General features: G+C 37.8%; 2 protein-coding genes across 2 annotated transcripts in view; both read left to right on the top strand.

Annotated features, from left to right (window-relative positions):
* The first annotated feature begins 731 nt into the window (after nucleotides 1–731).
* Nucleotides 732–12,471, top strand: LOC114361863 (uncharacterized). The gene is made up of 14 exons (XM_028317077.1): nucleotides 732–991; nucleotides 1,517–1,687; nucleotides 2,215–2,544; nucleotides 3,237–3,390; nucleotides 3,707–3,867; nucleotides 4,455–4,584; nucleotides 5,025–5,146; nucleotides 6,468–6,582; nucleotides 8,569–8,751; nucleotides 9,235–9,484; nucleotides 10,290–10,511; nucleotides 10,932–11,071; nucleotides 11,483–11,713; nucleotides 12,017–12,471. Exons 1-14 carry the CDS (start codon nucleotides 732–734, stop codon nucleotides 12,410–12,412), a joined length of 2,865 nt encoding a protein of 954 aa, XP_028172878.1. The 3' UTR covers nucleotides 12,413–12,471.
* Nucleotides 12,472–16,270: 3,799 nt separating this feature from the next.
* LOC114361870 (mucin-5AC) overlaps nucleotides 16,271–25,859 on the top strand; it is a 23,677-nt gene continuing 14,088 nt past the window's right edge. The window contains exon 1 of the mRNA XM_028317085.1: nucleotides 16,271–16,404. Coding sequence (XP_028172886.1) covers nucleotides 16,377–16,404 — 28 coding nt within the window. The 5' untranslated portion in view covers nucleotides 16,271–16,376. The remainder of the gene's footprint in view (nucleotides 16,405–25,859) is intronic.

Here is a 25,859-nt window from a genome sequence, read left to right as displayed (position 1 = left end):
TGAATTGACGGCGGTGCGCAGGATTACTAGTCTTAAAATATTTTGCCCCCAAAAAAGATAATTTTGTTTGATTTGGAGTAGGTAGGTATTAAAACAATAAGTATGAACAATTGAACATTTATTGTTATTTTCATACCAATCCTACCTGTAGTATTTTAATAAAAACATAGATATTTAACAAAAGAAGACTTTTGGACCCTAACCCTCTTACTAATAAAACTTACACGCTCATTGAACAATGTTTTAAAGTGACGTTTAGTATGGAAATGTCATTTTAAAACAGTGATCAGCAACTGTGTAACTTTTAGGTATTAACTATTAGTAAGAGGGTAATAGTCCGACTAAACACATGAGGAGTCTTCAAAAATTAGTTAATTTATAATGAAGAAAATTGTTTGTCGAGGGCATGATAATGGGAACAAAAGAATGAAAAGGCTAAACAAAATTTTTGTAAAAAAATGGGAACGATCACTTCTCAACTGGCAACACCCAGTACACCACGGTACAGATCACGCAGACAAGATTAATAAACTCGTTTAAATTTTTTTAATATGAATTACATTAAAAAATTCACAACATTAAAAACATAGTACAATAAAAATAGTTTAGGATAAATATAAAATTACCATGTTACTTATTATAATCGTCCACGTCTCCGTCCGTTCAAATTAAAAAAAAAGTAGTCGGAGTATGGCGGGAATTTTTGAATAGTTTACAAAAGTTTGCGGAAAATGTATACGTTAGTAAATTCTAATTTTAATCGCACGTATAATCCGAGTGGAAAACACAATGCTTTATCAGATATAAAGCGATTGTTAACTTCTCGCCATACTGAAGCTCAAAATAAAGCTTGCGGTTATTTGGTAGAAGTAATAAGCCGTTATAATAAAAATTCTATTGAACGATCTCGTATGGTGGAGTACCTCCTCGACAATGATATAACTGTTTTTCTATGCGAAGCCACATCCAATTTGGACTTTTTATTATTCAGGTAAGAATAAGCTTAACTTTGTATATTGTCGCAAGCAATAAATTGTTTGTGATTTCCGTGACAAACAGTTACCAGCAATCATAATCACCCATCTCGTTTATTGTGTTACCTATGATCTTGTTGGTTTTCCATACATATAAATAAACCATTGTATTAGCGGGTGTGCCCTATCTTAGGTATAATAAAGTCAGCGCGGACCAATTTCATTATGTCTCTTACTTATTAAATCTTAGGCCCAGAACAGACGGTGAAACGCAACTGCAACGAAACTGCAACTTTCTGATGATTCTGATGAATGAAACTGAAACTGAAAGTTTCAAACTGGTCGCGTCATGTGTGGTCTCTCAACGGTCGCTATGGCAGAAACTTAGATGCAACTCAAAAGTAACTAGCAGTTGCAGTTTCGTTGCAGTTGCGTTTTACCGTCTGTTCTGGACCTTACTCATCATGCCTTTCAAAGTGAAGCTGTATTAAGTTTCAATACTTTAACCCATGAAACCTTTCAGAGATAAGATAATGTTTTAGATCAGTCCTAGAATGCGTGCGACTGCTATGGTGCTCGCGGCAGTTCTTCAGCGAGGGGCACGCGGCGCACGCCATGGCAGCGGTTATGCGTGCGCTACCGCACTATGCGGGCAGCGGGCTGCGGGCTGCGGTCGACGTGTGCTTGCACTTCTTGTGCGACCTGCTCGATGGGTGAGTACATAGGCATAGGGCAAAGGGCACTCCAAAAATCACATTTGCTGCCCTGGGCAAGGCTGTTAGCCCAGGGCCAGACTTCCCACTGCGTTAGACTATTGCTCCGGGCCAGATTACCCTCTCTAGGCGAGATTGCTCCCCCCTGGGCCAGACTGCTCCGCCCTGGCCAGCAGGTTACCCCCTAGACCAGACTACCTCCTTAGGCTAGACTCCCCCTGGGCTAGACTGCCCCCACTGGGCCAGACTACCCCCACTGGGCCAGACTAACTCCTTAGGCCAGACTCCCTCTGAACTAGACTACTCTCCAGGCCAGACTAGCCCCACCGGACCAGACTATACCCTCTTGGTTCTGAAGCTGGGTACGATCATGGGTGAGTAGTTCCTTCAGGTCAGTGTGGAAGAGTGCGGAAGCTATGATGCGACCTGCGTTTTTCTTTGCACTGCAACGTAATAAGTAACCTTAAATCCATTATTTTTTAATAAGCTCATGAACAAACGAAGACGGACTTTCATTATCATTACAGAGTCAGCGCCAACGAGACCACTCCACCTCTATCCAACCAAAGTGCTTACAGCGCTGAGCAGCTGTTAGCTTGCTTGAACTCCTTAGCTCCAAGCATCAACACCAACCCAAAGAGCGTGATATCCAGCGCTTTAGTGCTGCACGCTTTAGTCTCCTACCAGCCAGATAACCTGGCGCTGCGGGGCAGTACTGCCACATTGCTTACTGAGGTCTTGAAGAACTGGTTTGTCCTGCTTTTGGGAGCGCTAAATCATGCAATGCTAGTTGGGGACGGAGGAGTGTCAGGGATGGCGTATGTCGTTGTGTGCCAACTGGGTATGGACGCTTTGGGGTGAGTAACTAAAATAATACAAATAATAAATAAACAACTCCAATAAAATATAGGTACCTACTTACCTACTTATAGGGCATTAGGGGCTATCCATAAAGTACGTCACACGAATTTCATGATTTTTTGAGCGATGTCACGAAACCCCTCCCACCCCTTGTCACACCATGTCACACTTTGTCGACCCCCTCCCCCCCTTTACGTGTGACGTACTTTATGGATGACCCCTTAGGACGGCGTTTCTAAACCTTTTTTGTCCACGGACCCCTTCGAAAATCAAGCACAAATAAAAAAGAACATGGCGTGCATAGCGATTATGAGGCTTTTGATGGCATTTGTGACTGTAAATGGTCCATAAGGCTGAGTACCCCCATACTTAATGCTCCACACAGGTTAAGAATCACTGTTACCTATAGGATTTTGATGGGAGAATATACCTTAGTAAATAAGTGTTGGGGCAGAAAAGTTCTTGAGTGGCGACCACGAGCTGGAAGACGTAGCGTGGGCAGGCCTCCCACTAGGTGGACCGACGATCTGGTGAAGGTCGCGGGAAGTACCTGGATGCAAGCGGCGCAGGACCGGTCTTTGTGGAAATCCTTGGGGGAGGCCTTTGTCCAGCAGTGGACGTCTTTCGGCTGAAACGAACGAACGAACGAAATAAGTGTAACTGTTAATTGTGTCTTTTGCGTTCATAGACTAACAAAGTGCCTCTACCGAGAGAAGCAAAACGTGGACTTCGTTCAGAGCATTCTAACAGATGAACACGAGATAAACTTGCTGAAAGAGAGCGCCCATGAGATGAATAAATGTATCCAGCATATTATGACCGAGCTAGTTATTTTTACCAAGGTATCTTTTTACTTTTCATTGAAATTTAATTAGGGATTTTTCACACTTATTTGTTTAGATAAAAGCGAAAGGTCACTGACTGACTCACTCATCACGAATCTCAGAAACTACATGTGCTAGGAGTGTCTTGCAAGGGGATTCGTTTTAGAACGTAGGTGCTCACTAAGACGGGATTTTGCAAAATTCAACCCCTAAGGGGATAAAACGCGATCCACGCGTATAAAGTCGCGGGCGGCTGCTAGTACTTAGTAACATAAATATATTATGATGAATTTGTATACATTATCCTTATTTCAATATGGCCCAATATTTTTAGGACAATCTAAACCAAATAACTACAGAAGAATACAGCGTGTTCTTGAAGTTTTTACTAAACTTTTTTCACGAAAATGCGAAGCGAGAAGTTTTATACGATTTCTGCGACATGCTATTTTCGAAGAACTATTTGACCATGTTGCCTCACACTCAAATCGCAAGGTAAGTATTTATTGCTATTGTTTTTAGCAACTTTAGCGACGTTATCACTGATCCCCAATAAATAGCTACTCCTAGCTCTTAATTTGTGCAGCAATTTTAACGAATTTCGTTAATAACTTAATTAACTAACTGTTACAACAAGATGAGGAGAATATTCTTATTCTCATCGTGTTCAGTTAAATAATCCGTTTAAGCGAGTTCAATTATCCTTTAGCTCGAAAAACTTTCGTCTTCGAATCGTTTGAGTATTTGACAAAATTCGATACGGCCTTCGAATTCAACGATAACGAGACGATCTCGATTGTCGAAATCTTTTGATGGCAATTCGAATACGCAAACTATTCGAAGTCGAAAGTTTTTCGTGCCAAGTGCTGATAAGACTACGAAACTTAGGTATTAGCTAGCACGGACTAAAAACCTTGCTGTTGTGGACAGACCATAAAATTTGACATGGGAAAGTCCTTTTATGGATAGCTGCAATCATTTTCTACGGCCCATACCTTCAGGGTCACGTCTGAACCCCATAACTGGAAATGCTAAGTCACTCACGTTAATTTCCGCGAAATAAGAAAGTGTATTTCACGTAGGAACGACATGGCCACGCGGAAGGTCAGCACGTTGATACTTGGGGAAATGCTGAAGGTATTATCTAACAAGTACCTTAACTTTGACGACTCGGATTTGGGAGATGATAACCCTTACTCCAGGGATATACAAGTAAGTTTGTAATAAACAAGAGAAAATGAAGTGTTTTTGATCAAATTGGTGCTAAGAAACTTTGTAGTATGTACTAGTTATTGTGTGTTTGCAGTAAGAATTTAACTTTCTTTTTTTTGTTACTTTTTAATTAAAATAGGTCCCAAACATCGAATTTTGTAAAATACTGTGACTTTCTATGTAGTAAGTAAGTAGTAATAATTAAAAAAATTACCTAAAAAGTCACGTATTATACAGACCCCACCTCTGTTTCCAATCATTCTGGATGTAAAGTTTGCCCCCAGTAAAACCTTTTCAATAAAGGTTGAATAGTCCCGGAGGATAGTAGTTTATTATACAGACCGTAGAGTGTATTAATCGTATGTCTATATTTGAGACCAAGAGAGCGAATAAAAAAACATTCGAAACGTAATCACTACGAGTCCTAAACGAATTTTCAGATGGGATTAGTAGAGCTCCAGTGTGGGATCGAGAAGCCACAGAGTATTGGTGTTCAGCTCCAGAAGGGACAGCCCTACAGCCTACTGATCTACATATACTTCTACTGCCAGTCCTTAGAGAAGTATTGCCTTTATTTTTACCCGTTCGTTCGTTCATTTCAGCCAAATGACGTCCACTGCTGGACAAAGGCCTGTCTTTAAGGAGTTCCTTAAAGACCAGACCTGCGCTGGCTCTTCCCGCGACCTTCACCAGATAGTCGGTCTACCTATTGAGGCCTGCCTACGATACGTCTTCCGGCCCGTGGTCGCCTCTTGAGAACTTTTCTGCCCCAACGGCCATCGTCTCTACGAGCTATGAGCCCCGCTCGTTGCCACTTGATTTTAGCAATTCTGCGAGCTATGTTGGTCACATATTTTTACCCAATTGCAGGAAATTTAATGGTGAAACATTAGGGGCATTCCACGCGAAGCGGACAGGTAAAAAAAGTTTCCGAGCCAATTATTATGAGGCACTTAATTTCATAGGAATAGGATGAAAGCACTGACGACCGTCTGCCTCCCACATAATCGCCTTTTGTAACTCGAAAGGTATAAAAATAACAGCTCATTCTATTTTTGTTAGGAAATATTCACAGTTACGAGTAATGTAATTTATTTTTCACGATACGGAAAAACGCAACTTTATTTACTACTACTACTTTATTTTATAACGTATTTTAGTTTTAATAGGTATTAAATATGTCTTGGTGTTATTAAAAATATACAAAACATTCCGTCAAAAGTGATTTTATTTGCTTGTCAGTTTCACTAAACGCGCACAGGCGGCGGGCTTCAGGCGCGGCAGCGCGACGGCGCGGCGCTGGACGCCACCCTTCGGCAGTATTTTCAGTCTAGCTCCGAATCCACTTCCACGCCCACTTTGAAAGTTGGCATGAATGTTCTACACAATATTAGCTATTTAAATAAAAAAAATTAAAAAAATCGAAAGGGTCGAACTTTGTGAAAATCAAGGAAAAAAAATTTATTTGCATTTTTTTAGGAAAACATATTTTTTTTTTCGTTTCCAAAAATACAGTTAAAAAGCACGGTAAATGAAGTAATAAATCCCGTGGTTTAATTATTTTAATATATAATTTTATGACTCCATAATCGGCTTTGAAGTACTGCATGCCAACCGGTTGTCGAAAACTTCGAAGACCCATAACTCTTAAACTAGTCATTATATTACAAAAATATTTGGTACACGTATCAATAATATGTATAGGTAGAACATACTCAAATATTACTGAAATCGGAAACATCGACTTTTTTTACCTGCCCGCTTCGCGTGGAATGCTCCATTAGTGACTTGATGTCCTGTAGCTTTAAATCTAACGGTTTGAAGATAAAAAAATCCCTTGGAGTAAAAAAAAATTACGAAATTCTAACAATAAACCTTTACAGCCCTGAAGAAGCGACCGCGGCTTTACTTCCACACTTGGTAGAGCACGTGCTCCGTCTCCCCGCTCGCTTCAAGCCACCGCCCTACATCGTCAAAGCCTTGTGGCTGGTTTTTGCGGTAAGCACACCTTAGTATAAAGCTATAAAGAAGCGCCCGCGGCCTTAGGTAGGTGCTACTGCTTCTAGTAGAACACATGTTAGTAGGACTCCTCGCTCGGTTCAAGCCACCGCTCTACATCTTCAAAGCTTTATAGCTTGTATTCGCGGTTACTTGATGTCTGTCGACCTGAAAAATATTTTTTCAATTTATTTATAAAGTCTGGTAACATAACACAATTTCATTTCATACTTAAAGTTATAAGGCAAAAAAATATTTTCTGAATTTCTATTTGACATACACCGGCGGCGTTTTACTTGTGACTTAGTTAAATTGAAATTGAATTAATTGTAAGGAATTAAGGCGTATCTGTAATACTACACAAATACCTCCAATATTATATTTATACTGTGTAACCTAATAACTTATTTGCCTGAAAAAGTAAAGAAAACCTAATTTAGATTTTTTTCTTAAGTAAGTAAGTAAGTAAGTAAGTTCTTTATTGTGTATAGAAACAAGGTTACAGAAAGATCTTAAATTAATTACAGAGTATCACTTGATCCTACCCTTTCAGGCGTATACACATTTTTAATTTTTATATCTAAACATATTTATTTATAATCTAGGTATTCTTGTACACTATAAAAACATTTTTTAGTTAACCATTCTTTAATAACATTTCTAAATTTTGAGAATTTTAGTTCTTTAAAATCGTCTGGTAGTTTATTATATATTTTTATACACATAATAAAAGCATTCCTTGATGCTAGTGTTAATTTTGTCTGAGGCCTTACTAGTTTATTTCTGTATACAGAGCGTAGGTTTCGATTTGAAATTTGAAATTTCTGAATAAACAAGTCTTGATTTTGTTGGACAAATAAACAACAGTCAAAAATGTAAAGGCAAGGTAAAGTTAACAGATTATATTTTCTAAAAAAGGGACGACAGGAGTCTATTTGTTGTAGTCCAAAAATAGCTCGAATACATTTCTTTTGCATAATAAATGCCTTATCCCTATGTACAGAGTTTCCCCAGATTAAAGCTCCATAGCGCAAAGATGAATTTACATAGCCATTGTAAGCAGTGATAGCAGCCTCTTGAGATACAATTTGACTAATACGTCTAAGAGCGAAAACAAACCTATTCAGCTTTGAACAGATTTCAAATATATGTTGCTTCCAATCACAATGACTGTACAACTAATTGATTTCACTTCACCGCTTAGAGAAACTTACTTCTAATCTAAACTACTTAATGCTTCAAGTTTTTGCGGGAAGCGCTTGACACTACATGGCCATGGCTAACGGCGTGGTGTTTGGAAATTCATGTCGTTCCTAGAATTAGAAGAAAATTAATATCTTATTCGTGTAACTAAAAACAGAATGTTACAAAAAATTACTAACACTTTACTGATACGATGCTTAATAACACTATTAAAGCTGATCAAGATCGTTGATCCGTTAAACGTTAATGATGTAATCTGACGTCTGAGCTACATCTTGGGTAACGGACTCACTTTTAAGTAACTTTTAAAAAATGTTTATTATTACTAACATGGAAAGCATTGGGGGAGGCCTATGTTCAGCAGTGGACGTCCTGTGGCTGAAATGATGATGATGATGATGATTACTAACGACGGAAGAATCAGGATAAGGTTGAGTGGTTCACCACAATAGTCCAGCAGTCGCGGAGATCGAACTAGCGTTCCTCTTGTGTATCAAATCGACCCCACTAAAGTCCCTTTTGCGAACAGATGTCTGTGGACTGTTGTGGGCCCTAAAAAGGTTGCAGGAAGGCGTTGGATGCAGGCAGGCTGCTACTAACCGGTCAATTTGGAAATGTTGGGCGAGGCCTATGTTCAGTAGTGCACGTTCTGTGGTTGAAAATAATCATGATGATGCCTGTGTTCGCAGTGGGTCTACCACAATAGTCCAGCAGTCGCAGAGATCGAACTAGCGTTCCTCTTTTATCGAATCGACCCCGTTAAAAAGTACCCCTTTTAAACAGATGTCCACAGTATCCAACGGGTCTCTGACGTCATTGGATGAGCGAGTGTACCTTGAGAAGGCTACAGACCGCCTCGTGGGCATGCTGCTACCAGACCCTTCAGTGTACTACACACACAACCCAGCCATACTGTTGTGGGCTTTCACATCGCAGAGAATCCCTAATTATGTCAGGATTCACGTGGTAAGTAAAAAGAAAAGACCCCGATTTAACCCTTAACCAGACTCTGGTATCCACAGAGACCACATCAAATTGAACCTTATGCTGTGAAAATATGATTGAAAACCAATTATTTTTTTAGACCTGGTTAAGGGTTAAAGTAGATCTTTTCGATTTGGACTACCTAGGCATATTCCCAGCACATTCTTTTAGGCAACATTGCACCATTGTTAAAACGGTGACTGTGTGAAAAGTCTGAATTAAGTAGCAATCCAATGTAACAGAGTTTTACTGAAACTAATCTAAAGTACGAAAAAATGTCTTGCGAATTTAGCTAAATTGAGTTCTTGTTTGCAAGCGGCTTTAACTTTTGATGGGACCATTCAGAACCATTTTTCCCCACTAGTCAGTCACTTCTTGATCTTTAATTGAACGTAAAGGTACAATCTTTCCAGCAAATTCTTCGGTGATTTAGATAAGAAAAAAACTTTCATCAATATCTTTTAGCTATCCCAATGGCTTCAAGCCGAAGACGCCATCCCTAGCGAGCTTACAACCATCCCGTCAGTATGGGAGCTGCTCCTCACCATTCTGGTCCGCGACAAGAACGCAACTATAGTGGAGAACTGTACAGACGCACTGCACACCTGCCTCGAAGAAGCCAGTGAGGAGGACAGGCAAGCGTTTGCGGGAATGGTGTGGGTGATGCTGCCCAACGCACTGTCTAAGACTCTGATAGACTATGAGGCTGAAATAGGTATCTTAAAGCTTTCTTTCTTCCTTCATGTCTCGCCAAAATTAAATGTATTAGGTAGGACATGCATTTTTTGAGATCCACTTGGGATATGATTGATTTCACATTAAAAGATTTTATCCTTTTCGCCATTTTCAAAATCATTTTTTGCGAAATAGGTGGCACATTTCATCTGCAACCAAATCCCCTTTATACAGGGTGTTTGGTAAATGGGTATATGAGCTGACACTAGCCCATGTTAACATGGTCATATAAATGGTATGGTAAAGTCAGAAAATTGATATCTTCATTTTAAATATTTTATTTTTCATACAAATTGGATTTTATAAAATTTATTTTGTATGAAAATTAAAAAAACTAAAATGATGTTATCAAATTTCTGACTTCACCATACCATTTATATGCCCATATTAACATGGGCTAGTATCGGCTCATATACTCATTTACCTAACACCCTGTATACTGTGACCACGTTGACGTGAGTAAGCTTGAAATTCGCTATTTGATTTTCTCTCTCGCCTTTTATACATCATCCCCAGAAGATTGGGAGTGCATGATTTTTTATGGGAAGAGTCTAGAGAAGATTACTTATACCTAAGCCTAGGCGCAGCCATCGATTTTTCGTCAGCCGATAGTTTAGTCGGGCAGTTGATCAGTATGGGCATGTATGGAAGTGCGCACACTACGCCGATTTGAATAAGCCGATTCTTCATACAAATTGAAATCGGGCCCAACTATCGGCCAACTAAAAATCGGTGGTTTGCGCCTAGTCTAAATCTAGACTTTTAGAAGAAAAAACCTATTGCAGAACCAAACATCTGCCATTTGCTGGAGCTAGCCACTACACTGCTACCCTCAGAGCTGGACCCGACCCTCTGCCTCAAGACAGCCGTGCTCATCACGACAGTCTTCTCCAAAACCCTGGAGCACCCCAGTGAGGGCACAGAATCTAGGTTCTACTACGAATACGTGTGCTTGAAGCTCAGTCTGTATCTGCTGGGGTTGGCTGACACTAATAATGATAATAGAGGTATGGACATAGGTCAATTATATCTAGATCAAGTGCAGGCAGGATTGAAACTGAAAACTTGTTTTCTGTACCTATAATGGCGTAAGATTCTACAGATTCAAAAATAACTGCTTCTTATTTTTATGTAAAGTTACCACAAAGACGTATCGTAATCGTAGACCCAGACCTAATAGCGCTCAGAGAGTCACAAAAGTTGATAGCTGACAAGAAACGCTATAGAGAAGGCTTAGGCCCGGTTTCCACCAAAAACCGGAGCGGAGTAGAGCAGAGAAGTGTGTTGAATAACCAATCAGGTTTCATTATTTCCACTTCTTGTCTCCGCTCTGTCCCGCTCCGCCCCACCTTGGTGGAAACCGGACCAAAGTTCGTGGTGGAAAAATAATTTTAAATTATGATTCTACACATTTTTTACAAAATTAGTTCTGCTTACGTACACAAACCGCGCGGGCTTTCTGGCCAGCGCGCTGGTGGCCGCCAACAGTACTGACGAGCGCGTCGCGTGCGCAGCGCTGCAGCTGCTGTCATACGTCGTGCACTACTTCACCAGGAACCATTATGAGGTAAGAAAAATCATCATACAGTGGCGGGACACATAGATCGCTGGTGCAGAAAAGTTCTCGAGTGGCGATTACGGACTGGAAACACAATGACTCAGACACCCGACAATCTGGTGAAGGTAGCACCTGGATGTGGACACTTGGCCAGCGCATGACCGGTCGTTGGAGTCCAAGTAGGGGGGACCCTTGTCCAGCAGTCATCATTTGTCATCCTTATCATTAGGTTTCCACTACAGGAACAACTCTCTCTGATTGGAAAGGAGAATGGGAAGCGTAGGGATGGTTATATTCTACAACCGGAACCAATATTGTAGCTTTGCATGAAAGATAATAATAAAATATATCATAATGACTTTATTGTTACCTACTTAACTCATTCATTCTCTGCTCTCCTATTTATCTCTTTCATTCCAGCCAAAAACAGTCCTCCAAATTCAAACACAATGCATAATAAAATCCCTTCGGCAAGATAGCACGAGTGAGCGTGGAGCTTGCTTACTTCAACTGGTGTACACTGTTCTCAACTCTGGGGCTAATACACCGTTGGTTTTGGCTCAAGATCTGGATGTACAACCGTCTGTGGGCCAGCAATGTAACGCGCTGAGGGCTCTTATGTTCAGGATCCAACTGATGCTGTGCTGCAGGGTAAGTGTCAGTTACTACCTTCTCCTTTTCCTTAGTTTTTAGTTCTTCGATGAGACTTGACTTTAGAGATCTAGTAGACGGTCTTTTTACTTATGATGAAATGCACTGAAATCACCTCACCTGTACCTGATAAACAATCATAAGACTTCCAGTTCAATTTTCTAATCTTAAACGAAGCTTTTGCCCAATATCACTCAGTGTCTAATAAGGCACAGCAGCCTACCTTATTTCTGATAACAACCTTTCTACACCTAAGGATCCTGGAATATTCTATTTCAATACCATTTAATTTCCTATTTATAGGATTCTGAAACCCAAACGCTCGCTGGCTGGAAGACCTTATCATCCATATTCAAATATGCTATCGTCTCCAAAAACGACACTAAATTAGTCGCCACCCTTACATCTCAACCATGGACACACACACTCATACAATTCCAACTCACTCAAAAAGTCACTCTGGAATTCCTTACCTTCACTCAAAACTGGCTGACACTCCTGAAAATAACTCTGAAGAAAAGTCAAGGAGAGAAGAAAAGGCATCTCTCGAAACAAAGCTTGATAGTGAAAACTTTGCTGTTGTTGAAGAGAAATCTTAAATTGGAAGACGAGACCGCGGAAATGAAACAGAAGACTCTGGTAATTGTGAAAGAGATATTGGAAGATTCTGGAATACCGGGAATAACTCTTAATTATTAAGTTCTAAGCTTTTTGATTCTGAAATTTAAGAATCAAAGGTCTGATGAAAAGAAGGTAGAGTGCTGATTATTTCAAAGATAATTTCAATCGAAATTATATTTTAGCAAAGTTTATGAAACCGCTTTTTTAAATTTCCTTTTAACTATCTTATGAAAATAATTAAAGCTAATTAATTTTAATAAAAAAACCAGAATTTTATTTCTTGTCATATTCCATATAATAGGGAAACGCAACCTACAAAAACAATAAAAACCCACAAAAAATCTAAGATGATCCCATGACGAATAATTTCACCATGTTACCATAACTTCGACAATGTTAACTAACTATCCGTATGTAAGACACCATCATAATAGTTATGCAGTTCTAATTAACTTTCTATTTTATCGGCTGCCCAAAAAATGCCAGAACGACTTTCCTTGCACTTTCCAAAGGACGAGAGAAATTATATCGCATGGGCCCGTATCGACATGCGCCGGCGCACCCGATCCGCATCCAAATCATATGGAAAGCAAACACAATAGATATTAATTTATTTATTGATGCAGAAGCTATGGAAAATCGACTAGTTGAAATGGAAGGCGGAGTCGCGGTGGAAAATATGTCATTTATATTTTTAATTCGTACTTTGAATAGGTACGGAGAGGTAAGGGTTTAACTCGAGAATTTTCTATACGGAATCTCGAGCGCTGAAAAAAAAATCAGAGTCAAAAGCTTTCAGAACCATGGAAGAACATCCGCCTCAAGACGTGCAGTAGGTATACAAGTAGACATTATCATCATCATCATCATCATTTCAGCCATAGGACGTTCACTGCTGAACATAGGCCTCCCCCAATGATTTTCACAAAGGCCGGATGGTGGCGGCCTGCATCCAGCGCCATCCTGCTAGCTTTATGAGGTTGTCGGTCCAACTTGTATGTGGACGTCCTACGCCACGCTTTCCGGTACGAGGCCTCCACTCCAGAACCTTGCTGCCCCATGCAGCCGTCACGTGACGTTGCATTGTATATTGCATATTATTTATTATTGCATGTCTATTAACACTTTACTTGTGATTAAACTAGAACTGGCAACCGTGTTAACGCCTACAGCAGTTGCATAGAAATCTTATTGCATCAAAGAATAACATTTATTTCTCGCGCATGTGCTCCGAGACCCAATTTCAAAATACCCGTGTCCCGTTTAAAATTTGTGTCCGAACTCGATTCCGGAAACGTGTGTTAAGTCATCAATACGTGGCCGTACTTACTCAGATATACCTACTCGAGCGAATACTATGGGCCAATGGCATTAATAGGGCTGTCTCTCCTTCTTTGAATTAAGTCAAATTCATTTTCAGCTTAAAATCTATAGGTACTTAGATGACATGATTGTGTACTAGTTATTGAGATGGATACTTAACTATAACTAAGTTAAAGATTTTTTTAAATAATTAGTAGTTAACGAATCAATTGTACTACATATTATATTAATTAGGCATTACTTTTATTTTTCTCATTATGTACCATCGTTGTAAATTAAATTGATGTTGAGCAAAATATTACATGCAGTAATGTTTCGAATAAACTTATTTAGGTTAAAGACAAACAAAAGTAACTTTCTCGTGATCTTGACTGCAATAATATTTTTATAAGAAAGAGATAAACTCAGCGAAAACTTCCAATCTTGTTGCAACCGTTACATTCTGATACCGATATCTTAGGCTGGGCTGCACCATCTTACTTGACTTTAACTAACGTCAAAAATCTGTCAAACTCCATGCAAAATACACCGATTATCGTTATAGTTACGGTTACAGCTAGGAGGTGCAACTCAGCCTTAATGTATGTATTTATCAGTCGTAATGCTGTTGCTAAGACCAACTTTTTTAATAAGAAAACTGTAAAACTGAATTATTCATTTTAATCTAAAATCGTGGATTTTTTTCTTGTTAGGTGTCCACGTTTGTAGTTGGTACCTACTAGGAGATGAAAGACACTAATTGCCCGTGACAATACCTAATATGGCGATAATACGAAAATTTTTATTTAATGCCTTGAAGCATTTAACTTAATGCAAAGAAATAATTACACACTTCCAAGTGTCTATATTAATTAATGTGATTTGTATTAAATGAAGTGTAGTGACTCCAAATTGACTGTTATTTATGAACATAAAATACCTACAAATAAAATGAAAATGAAAGATTTACATCATCTCAGCCATAGGACGTCCACTGCTGAACATAGGCATATAATATAAAATAACTATCTGGTACCTACTAAGATTCTTCCAGGTTAAGGCGAACTTTCATAACACCGATTGTTTATTAGCTTTCAGCTGAAATAAGTTAGTTAATGACTTCACGTCTAAAGATAAGCTCTTATCACAAACCATATTGTTCAAAAGTTCAATTAAATGTACTGAGAAGTTTGTTTCTATTTTCCACAGCCCTGATAGCCATTAACCATTTTAGGGCCCTACAGCTTTTCGTCACTCGTCACGAGCACGCACACATAACAATAGTATTAGGTAACGTGAACTCATACAAACATTGGCCCAAAATACGTCACTTCAAAATTGTATTGCTTATACTTATAACACAATAACAGGGGTGGCCAAACTTTTGACCTGTGAGGTCTACTTATGCTCGAAAATATTTCTTGCGGCCGACTGCAAGGCAGAGTTTAGAAGAGTGAAATAAAACATTTTAGCAGCAACAATACTACCACGTTACGACCGACCGAAGCGTGTGAATACCTAATATTTATAGGTAGATAGATAGTCAGTTTTCTTGGCGCGAATACAGAGTACATTTTAAAATAAGTTCAGTTTATTTAACTCTCGCGGGCTGCCAAATTCGTCTTCGCGGTCGACCGGTAGACCGCGGTCGATCTCTTGGCCATCACTGGCTTATAAAATATGGTACTTTCTTTCCATTGTACAATAGCTATAAATTAAATACTTTAGTAAATACCATCTCTAGACGACTGGAATGAGGCTATTTATAATAATTACGTATATTCGTTTCAAATAGCATGTACAAACTTTCTATGAACGTTATTAAATAATAATATTTTTTACTTGAAAATACTTAAGATCATTTACATAACATTGAATTAGAGGAGCTGACATATTTGTAACTTACTTTACCCTTATAATATTAGGTCTTGGAGTATTAATTAAGCAATTATATTTACTTTCCCAAATTAATAACGTATTTCCTTTGTAATTATTTAGAGATAGACATAAATAAAATTCGAATGGTGACATCATTAAGAGATTTACCTACTGAAATACAACATAACCTACTACTTACGAGTACATTACAATCATTCTACCATCAATATAACTATACAATGTATCATAATATTAAATTATATTTCCTCAGAAACTGAAATAAACCGCTTTACTAGGTCGAGTCACGAAAAGGTGCATCAAACAAATTGGCAATATTAATACACCAAACACCATGTTATTAAAAAAACATGGATTTTATAACTTCACAAAGGCTCGTAACTGAATTCTTTTTCAGGAAGTCAGTATTGACAGGTAGGTACAAAAAGGGCCAGAAATGCATTTTTTCCTTTAAATTATCTTTAAACGTCGCTCATGTAAAATTGATAAAAATCATTTCCTACGCTTTTTTGTGATTCGACCCACGATAATTATGTACTGTCCTGTGGTTACCACCAGCCCTGCGTTTTCTTTTCGAAACAGACAACCAGCGCAGCCAACCGTAAGGGTATGGTAGAAAGTGAATTAACTTACATTCGGCCGCTATGCAATATTATAGCACTCCCGAATAAACAGAGAAAGTTTCAATACCGAAAATTAATGACATAAGTTCTAACCACTACCCCTGCGAGGTTTTGATCAAGTGCGCCGCCGGCGCAACAGTCGCGCGGCGATCGTTGCGCGCGCCGGGACATGACGGTGTTGTGAAGTGATGTGCATTTGACTTGTGATATTACATACAAACATGAGGACTGTCAGTGCGAAAATGTATGGTGAGTCGTTGATATCTTTTGTATGGGATAGGAAATTTCACATTTTTTACGAATTTTCAGTTGTGACTATTTTTAATTGTTAAAAAATGATTAATGAATAATTTTTTAAATATTTAATTGAGTTTATTCGTAAAAATAACAGTTTATTAAACGAATAATGTGTCAAGTCCGTCAAAAGTGGATTTTACGACGATACTAAACAAATGTTTGAGTTAACGATGATATGAAATTATTTTATATTTTATGAATAAGTTGGAAGTACTTTAACTTTATATGTTAAATCTCTGTCATTAAACTTGAAGATATTTTCCATTTGCTAATCACTGGACCAACGCACGCTACAGTGCCGCTCGTAGTCATTAATCTGCATGAGAGTTACAAGTAAGTAATACATTTAAAATATAGAATATATTTACTTAGAAACAATTGTAATCTCTTTGGGTATTTATTACTTATTATTGTTTATGAATGACAGTACAAGTATTGTATTACTTCGTTAGAAAAAATATTTCCAATGCGATTATTTAAATGAAATGAAAGTATAACGTATGAATAAGTTTAAATAATACGTAGATAATAAAATAAGATCATCGTGATAAGACGTAATTAGTTTTTTACGCTCATTAATTGTCATAAATATGCGCATAAGCTATTTTTAACGACATCAGACTGTTACGAAACCCTAAAAGATACAATGTTTAAGATGAAATCAGAAAGATACCTTTAAAATCTTTAAAAAAATTGGTGAACAATATCGTTTTACCTACACCCAATTACATTACAGCTTATACTCGTACTGTGGGGTCGTCAACCTGTGAACTTGAATCATACCGAAATGGATAAAAGAAATTAAAACAATTTATGTCATTTTAATTTTGTCCCCGTGGGATTCAAATCTGCAACCATAATCTGGCGTTCTAGTTCTCTATGCCTACCTATCTAAGGTCCATACATTATTATGTATCAATACAAATTAGTATAATTTGTCTAACCAACTCTAGCTCTAACTTGATCGCAAGTTTTGATGTGCATTTGTTTTATTCAGCAGTAGGTATTTATACGAGTAGTTGTTGCAATTCACGAAGGCCAGTGAGCTTTACATGTGTGGTGGCTCGCTACTGTTCGTTTTTCAAAAATTCTGACATTACACTATCGTTATAGATGACCCACGCTGAACTGTCCCACCAAACTCAATGACAGGGGGGCGCTACTATCGTTCAACTATATGGTTTGCAACATGGCAAAAATCTGAACCAGCGATTCGGTATTGACGGTGGCGCCCCACTGTCAATGTTATCGACAGGACAGTCCAGTATTTTGGAACTAGGTATATGTGCATGACGTACTCACACAAGTAAAGCTCACTCGCCTTCGTGTGTTGCAAGAACTATACCTATTCAACTAAAAACCTCAACCTTCACTCAAGCAATTTGTCAGGTAGATAGGTGGTTAAAATTGCCAATCATATGCATCGAATACTGCATTTTGTCCGGCAGATAAGTAGTTACACTGGTTAATTGCCAATCTTATACACCGCAACCCTAATCACTAGGTAGAAAACATTGTGCCTATCAATGTTCCTTTAATGACTACTTACTGGGTAGAAAACAGTGTCCCTATCAGTGTTCCTTGTCACTATTACTTCCACTACTTTTAAACTGCTCTACATTCTGGAGCCTAGAAAAAACTGGTTTGCGGATCTCTAAACTAGATCGATATTATAATCAATGCTGCAACTGATCGGTACTTTATCGGACATATCCGTGTTAGAGGTCTAGTTCAGTAATAATAAGGTACATGGGAGACTTGATACCAGGTTGATAAGGAATATCAATTGCAGGTTGTAGATCAACGATAAGTGTAACGGAAAACATCTCTTCGAATAAGTAGGCCATATTACTACAAACTAAGAACTTGAAATAAGTAGTACTTAAAGGTGTCCTCGTAAAACCTTTCATTAGAGCTAACTAAACTTTTTGGTCCGTCCACTGGGTACAGTTTGACATTTCCACCATACTCAATCGTCGGTTAAATTCACTATTTAAACTGCTAAGATCCTTCTGCCTCTTTCCAAAGGTTGCCGTGCCCTGCCCCTAACGGGTTCCACATAGTGTGAAGCGATAAAGTATTGAGTATTGAGTTTTAAGCACTTGCACAAATTATATGTACGTTTATGTAAATTGGAAATCCTTTTCCACATTTAGGTTTATAAATTATATCGCATATAAATTTTGGAAGAATTATTATTTAAAGTTGTGCCAAAAAGTCATATATTTCAAGTTCTTTGTTAGTATCTGGTTAATGAATACTTATCATTAGTTTAATTTTGAAAACTTACTACAACAACTTTCCGGGAATATTTCATCATTATCAAAACAATAAACCTATCATCGCATTTTACTTTACGAAAGAAAATTGACTTTATTGACATTTTTTATTATAATAAAAAGTAGAAAGTAATTCGTGATCGGTTATTCCGTTTCACTCTTTATTGTTCTGTTAACTTTATCAATTCCACTGCGGTGAAATTGCGTTCCATTTAAATGAATCTTATAGAGTTCATAATATTTTCATGAATTTAATATGCGTCTGAGCTTATTTATTGAAAAACAAAAGACAAACGCGAAATAATAGATACCTATTTACATGCGTATCTACAAGGTAGAGGATTCGGTGACGTCTGAATTTGATCTACATACTTCGGTCAATAAAGTAAAATGGAATCTTTTAGAAGCACGAAATGTATCAGTTCAACCTGAAAACCTTTTATTTAGGTAAACTACATACTTTGTGGGACATAACAATAAAACCAAGTACCTAGCCCTCTGTGTTTGCGCTTAGATTTTTCAACCGACTTCAAAAAAGGAGGAGGTTCTCAATTCGACCCGAATGTTTTTTTTTTCAAAGGTACGCAAGCGGATTTCAATGCAGTTTTCAGCAATATAGTGATTTCATCAGCTACCCATGCAAATTTGGGCGGGTCGCTAGTTGTAAATTAATAAAATAATTAAATTTTTATTACTTTATTTGCTACAGGAAAGAAAGTAACTAACATATTTCTTTAGGTACTATTTGAATACAAAATATTACGATGCGAAACTAATAAATATATCCGGAAACAAAAATAAAAATGTTTGGAAATGTTTAATTGTTCCTGATTCAACTGAGGTAAGAAGTAGAATAAATCGTAAAAGAATTCAACTCGTTTATTTGTGATTTACACGCTATTTTTATATAAAAATATAGTTTTTAGGGTTAAGAGGTTGTGTTGCGATAGGATGCTTGACATTCACTCTGAAATAACAGCTTGGCATGCACTCTACAGGGTGTTAGGTTAATGGGTATATGAGCCGACACTAGCCCATGATAACATGGTCATATAAATGGTATGGTGAAGTCAGAAATTTGATATCATTTAATTTTTTTTAATTTTCATACAAAATAAATTTTATAAAATCCGATTTGTATGAAAATTAAAATAATTAAAATTAAGATATCAATTTTCTGTCTTCACAATACCATTTATATGACCATGTTAACATGGGCTAGTGGCGGCTCATATACCCATTTACCTAACACCCTGTATAAATGCAGTTAATTTACTACCTCAATTTCAAGTCGACTATATCTGCTACTGGCGATAAAAGAAATGGCATGATGGATAGTTATTGGCAGAATAATATTAGCACTGCCAATTAAGATGTGCTAAGTTTCAATAAAAATATAGCAAGTACCTACCTCTATAATCATAATTTTTCACATAAAACATTCGAAAAACTTCACCAAAAAGTTCAATTCAAGAAACGAACCATGACAACAGGCCTACTCAAAAGATAAATGGTGATTGGCGCTACTTATTAAATCACCTATCTCGGAGTATCTTAAAAAAACAAGCTGCTTTGTTTTTGTAGACGTTTCATGCTCCAGTTCTATAGAATGCCATAGTTAGAAACAAGCGTTCGCTTTTCTGCAAAAGAAAATCTTATACTTACTTGTTCACGGTGGCTGGGCGCCGCAGATGCGTTTTCAAGCCCTTTACACACTACGATCTTAAATTGGTTTGATAAAATCAACAACGATACAACTATCATCATCATTTCAGCAATAGGAACGTCCACTGTGATCATAGGCCTCCCCCAATGATTTCCACATTGGCAGCTGTCAGCAACCAGAAAATTGGTTAACCCCTGGTTTCTGAATTGATATTTTATCAGAAGCATACTTATTTTGAACTAAAGCATATTTTTGTTAACTGAGAGTGCCTAAATTAACTTTGAGAATTCGGCTTAAGTAATTTGTCCAGCAGTGAACGTCATTTGGCTGAAACGAACGAATGTCCAATCAATTCAATAACGAAAACAGTTTTCAAATTCAATTAAAATTCAGAATCAACTCTAAATCACGCAATGAAATGCAAGTAGGTGCTATCATGTGAATGACACTGCTGAACATTGACCTGGTTTGTCTTTTGGAGAAGATTGACAATTTAATCTTTTAGTCTAAGCGCAGACCACCGACTTTTTGTTGGCCGATAGATGGGTCGGGCTGTTAATCAGTATGGACAAGGGACATGTATGAAAATGCGCACATTACACCGATTTGTTATCGGCCGGTACTTTATACAAATTAAAAGTCTGTGGTCTGCGCCTAGGCTTTGTTCTGCACATTTCTATTGGGCAGTTAGAATCGTCACATTGTGATATTTATTGCGTATCCTTTTGATTATGTTGGAGTGCCCCACATAACTCTACCATTCTCGTCTCGTCTCGTCGGTACTCGTCACAAAGTTTTCCACGCGAAAAAAGGAGGTCGTTTTCTTACTCTGAGACTGAGTTAACAGATCGCGGCTAAGAACCTTCCTACCCCATCAGTTAACATCGTTTTTTTTTTTGCTTTGCTCTGTTTACTATTGTTTCTTCGGCTGCACTATGCTGCCTTCATTTATTAAGTCTCTTACAATTTTAATTTCAAAAATTAAAAACTACTTACATTACAACATTCGAACAACTAGGACCTCTAGGCACTGATTCTTACATAGATTTGTGGCGCCTCCTACAATCTAACACACCTTATGCTGTGCTGTGATGTCAACTACACGACGAAAGAAGATTACACAACATACCACCATCCACAGAACTTTAATCACATCGCAATGCTTAGGTACTATGCAAGAAGTCTCTTCATGTAAAGGCCCACTAGCACCGCCAGTGCGATGTTAATCGATGTTAAATGACCAACCGCTCCTTTTTCGGCCACTAATTAACTTTCACTGGAAAAGTGCGATCGCTGATTAAAGAACGCCCGAATATGGGTCCGTTTTGTAATGGATAGGCTAGATCTATTTGCGAACCTGTATATGGTTATGCAAGCCGATTGCAACTCATCGTGTACTCATGTCTTAAAATAAATAGGTATACCTGTCAATTTTGATGGATCATTTCAACTACGCATGCCTGGTTGAATTAATAAATTAACAGGCAATAAAACACTTAAGACAACAATATAAGCAGAAATAACATCCGTCAGTTTGCCAAAAACCCCAAGTAGAGTTGAGCCACATAACATTCTTATCAGAATAAAATAATAATCAACAAATAAAATGTATGTCAACAGATTCAGATACCTATAGGATAATTAATTATTAAGGATCCATTTATTTATTTCATTTTAATAATATTTAAATTAGGTAATTATTGATAAAGCATTAACGAAGCTATAAATAATAAATAAATTATTAAAATAGTTATGTGTCGTTTTATAGGATAATCATCATCAACAGCCCTTTACAGTCCACTGCTGGACTATGAGCCTCCTCCACTATAGTGGAGGGTTTTGCCATAATCTCCACGCTTGGCAGGCGGGTTGGAGATCGCAATTTAAAAGATTGATGTTTTTCAGAGAGCGCTGCTGCCCATTCTCTGTTTGATGTGTAGTCCCTAAGTCGCCTCTTACGACACCCGCGGGAAGAGTAGGGGTTGGTGACAAATGTATTCTACTCTGCCGTCACCACACGGCTTGACATAAATATAAAAAAGATAAATCTCTTCTATATTAAATCCTCCATCAGTAGACTCAAACTGGCACCCAACCCGTGACTAATCTTATAACCAAAACAATCGGAACCAATCGAAAGTGCTCGGCAGTGTAGTCCAGTCACGGGCAAGGAAAGTGACGCCGCATTGGGATTCACCGAAGGTCACGGCCGCCGAATGAATCCGTTACGAAATCATTCGTCATTGTGGGTCCGATTTCCACACGTAGGTGCTAACTATGAAAGCTAGTGAGATTCGATTACGATTTTTCGGTTCAGTATCAGTAGCTCTTTCTAGTTTACCTGTCTACTATTTTCCCTATCATCTGACAGATAAGTTAATAAGATAGTGAGAGAAGGGTAATCACCAGTTGGTGCTAGCAAGTAGGTCCTGTCACTTGGTAATCGCTATGATAGTAGAGCTAGATAGTAGCGCCTTAAAACGATCATTAAGATTGAAATTATCCATGGAAAGTTACGAGTTTACAAAGCGCTTTTCAGACCGAAGATAGAAATGTGCTCAGAAGGCTATCTTTCCATCAAATGCGAAAACACAACAATGCTGTTATGGCATATGGCATAAGTAATAGCAAGTTAGCATCAGACTAGATAAGATGGTGGTAGCTAGCCAGACGTACTTAACAATCCTCTCTCTCTACCAATACCAACCAACTTAAGGTCCTATGTCCCCTAGATGGGGCAGAGGGCGTCCACAACAGTCCTCCATCCCGTTCGGTCTTGAGCTTCGCGTTCAATACCAACCAAAACGAAGAGATTTTTTTCTACTGTTGGTAATCGAACCCGTGGTCTTTGGGTCTGAGAGGTCTTACCACTACACCACATAGAGGCGATGTAACTAAGGGTGGATTCGACCAAACAAGAGTAAATATCAATCTCAGAATAAATCGTCAGTTTTGACATACTAGTATTTCCCATACTGAAACTGTGAATGTGCCAGTTATACCAGGAATTATTCTCGGATAAAAGTTTGTTTGATATGGGCCTAAGCATAGTAGTCAAAAATAACTTCTTTCGTCATACAGTCTCAATAAGATGCAATTATTTCAAGTAAGTGAAAAATGGAAAGTGATCGTCATACTTGGGATGCACCGAATGTCATGGGCGTATTCAAAACACGCTACCGAATGTAAAGGTGCTCCTACACTGAGAACGTTCGCGTGTAATGTAAATAATGAACGTTCGAATAGTCCAACAATGAGCCTAGTATCGTAAATTCCTCAGCGTCCTATAAACCTGCAGCATAAAAATGTTTAACTAATTAGGTATTTGCTCTTCCAATTTATATGTCGAGAGGTAAACGCATTGCAAAACGCCCCTTAAAATGTTATTTTTCAGCTAAAAATATTTTTAATTTTACAATATCGCACTAAATTCTCAAGTGGCAGGTCACCTTACCCTCTCATTTCGGCGAGCACAACAAGTGTATTCTTGTCAAACAATATTATCCATACAAATTTTCGTGCAGAAATATCAAGTTGCATGCGTCTCTTCTCATTTGCATGCATTCTTTATTGACATGTTTCGAAGATTCATTCATTATTCACTAGAGAAAAGCAATGACACCTAGCTTAGTACAAAATACAGGGTGTAAGCATCATGGTGGCCAGTCTTTGTACTTATTTCAAACCGTGGTTCTGAGTTAAAAGTTAGTAATTTATCGGAAAATCTACTATATTTTACGCATTTGCAATTTGGTTTAAAACAATGCAGTCTGAAAGTATACAACAGTTTGTAATTAATTAGGAACTGTTAATAATTTTGGCACATAGGAAACATTTAATATTTGTTACCAAACGAAGCAATAAATGATTTTATTTATAATTTAAAGTCTACTGTCGACAGCATCAGACTCTACATTTTTGTTACAAATACATAGCATGCATTACAACTGCAAAACATGAAAAATTGATGTACCGCCGTCCTTACATCAGTTGTCTTTTAATTATTGTTTAAAATTATTATTTTTCAGCAGAAACAGCACACAGTTGAATAGAGCTCTGTGATTGGTTCGTGTGTGACCCTGTGCGCCCACGCGCACTGTGAGACCTCATAGTAATGTTAGTGAATACGGGCGTTAGAATTTTTAGGATCAACTGAATATCCACTGAATATAATGTGTCACCACACCACTATGCTAGCACCAGTTACTAGCAAAATACATCGTCTTAATTTCGAGTTTCAATGTAGGTACTTGTCTTCATATCCACCATCAATTTATCTAACAAATAGAAACACAGACTCATCCTAGATCGTTAGTTGTCATTACAATACAATCATTGCATTGTGAAGTTGAATAGGAACCAATCTTCAATTTCTATTTTTCGCATTTGTAGCTTGTTTCTTTAAATGTATAATCGAGGAATGATTTGCACAATCAAAAAATAATGTTTAATTTCATATTGTACAAATACTTTACAAAGAGATATTTAAGTTTTAAGTCAAGTTAATTTTAAATTGTTGAACAAAATAATCGATCGAATCACCGACTCTCCGACTCTATAAGATCATTTGTCTCATTCAACAAAATAATATTTTGACTGTATTTTCAGACTTTTTGACGCAAGAGCATCCTCCATCAATCCATAAAATTCGTTTCATTTACGCCTTTTCCTAAAACTAACAGACATAATACCACAAAAAACATAATTAGAGGGTAGTATTACATGCTATTACAGAATACATACGCAACGTATTCGCTAATTATTAAAAACCGGACACTGGAGAAATTATCAACGATTGAATAGGCGCGTGCCATTGTGCAACAAACAAAAAGATGCATTATGCAGCCTTTCCTACACTCTTGCAATAGACAATTACGTGTACACCGCAGAAAAACACGGCCCTCTGTCGAATGAATCACTGCAGCCAGAAACTGCAGTGTAAATTGTATGCATTCAGGGCTGCGGTGTGGCATAATGTGGTGGAGATTTGTCATGGTGATAGATGCCTGCCTGAGAAACAGTTTATAATAAGTTTAACAGAGGCCTGAAATTGGTTGCACCTATTGCCTGCCTAGTTCGTTCGTTCGTTTCAGCCAAATGACGTCCACTGCTGGACAAAGGCCTCCCCCAAGGTTTTCCACAATGAACGGTCCTGCGCTGCCCGCATCCAGGTTCTTCCCGCGACATTTGCCAGATTGCCTGCCTCAATTAATTTTAATGCGAGTCTTTTTTGGTAAATACGGTAACTTTTGCACTTACTGCAATGCGAATGCGATTTGTATTATATTAGCTGGCGCGTGCTTATTTGATTTTAACTTAGTTAGGCAGGGCGGTCAGCTTTGTGTGAAAGCTCTAGGCAAAGTAACGAATTCATGAAAATAGATGCAATTAATAACAGTTGCTTCATTTAGGAGTATTTTGGACATTTTAATGATTAAAATTCTTTGAACAAGTAAAAAAAC

This window comes from Ostrinia furnacalis, unplaced genomic scaffold (assembly GCF_004193835.3).
Source record: "Ostrinia furnacalis isolate ACB-3 unplaced genomic scaffold, ASM419383v2 OfSCF6032, whole genome shotgun sequence".
NCBI classification, from domain to species: Eukaryota; Metazoa; Arthropoda; class Insecta; order Lepidoptera; family Crambidae; genus Ostrinia; species Ostrinia furnacalis.
This window is presented reverse-complemented; position numbering and strand designations above follow the sequence as displayed.

Excerpts from the sequence above, each read along its gene's own strand:
- LOC114361863 (XM_028317077.1), top strand. The coding sequence starts at position 732 with ATGTATACGTTAGTAAATTCTAATTTTAATCGCACGTATAATCCGAGT. Across the intron at positions 2,545-3,236 it reads CTGGGTATGGACGCTTTGGG|ACTAACAAAGTGCCTCTACC; the intron begins GTGAGTAACTAA and ends TTGCGTTCATAG. Across the intron at positions 3,868-4,454 it reads CCTCACACTCAAATCGCAAG|GAACGACATGGCCACGCGGA; the intron begins GTAAGTATTTAT and ends TATTTCACGTAG.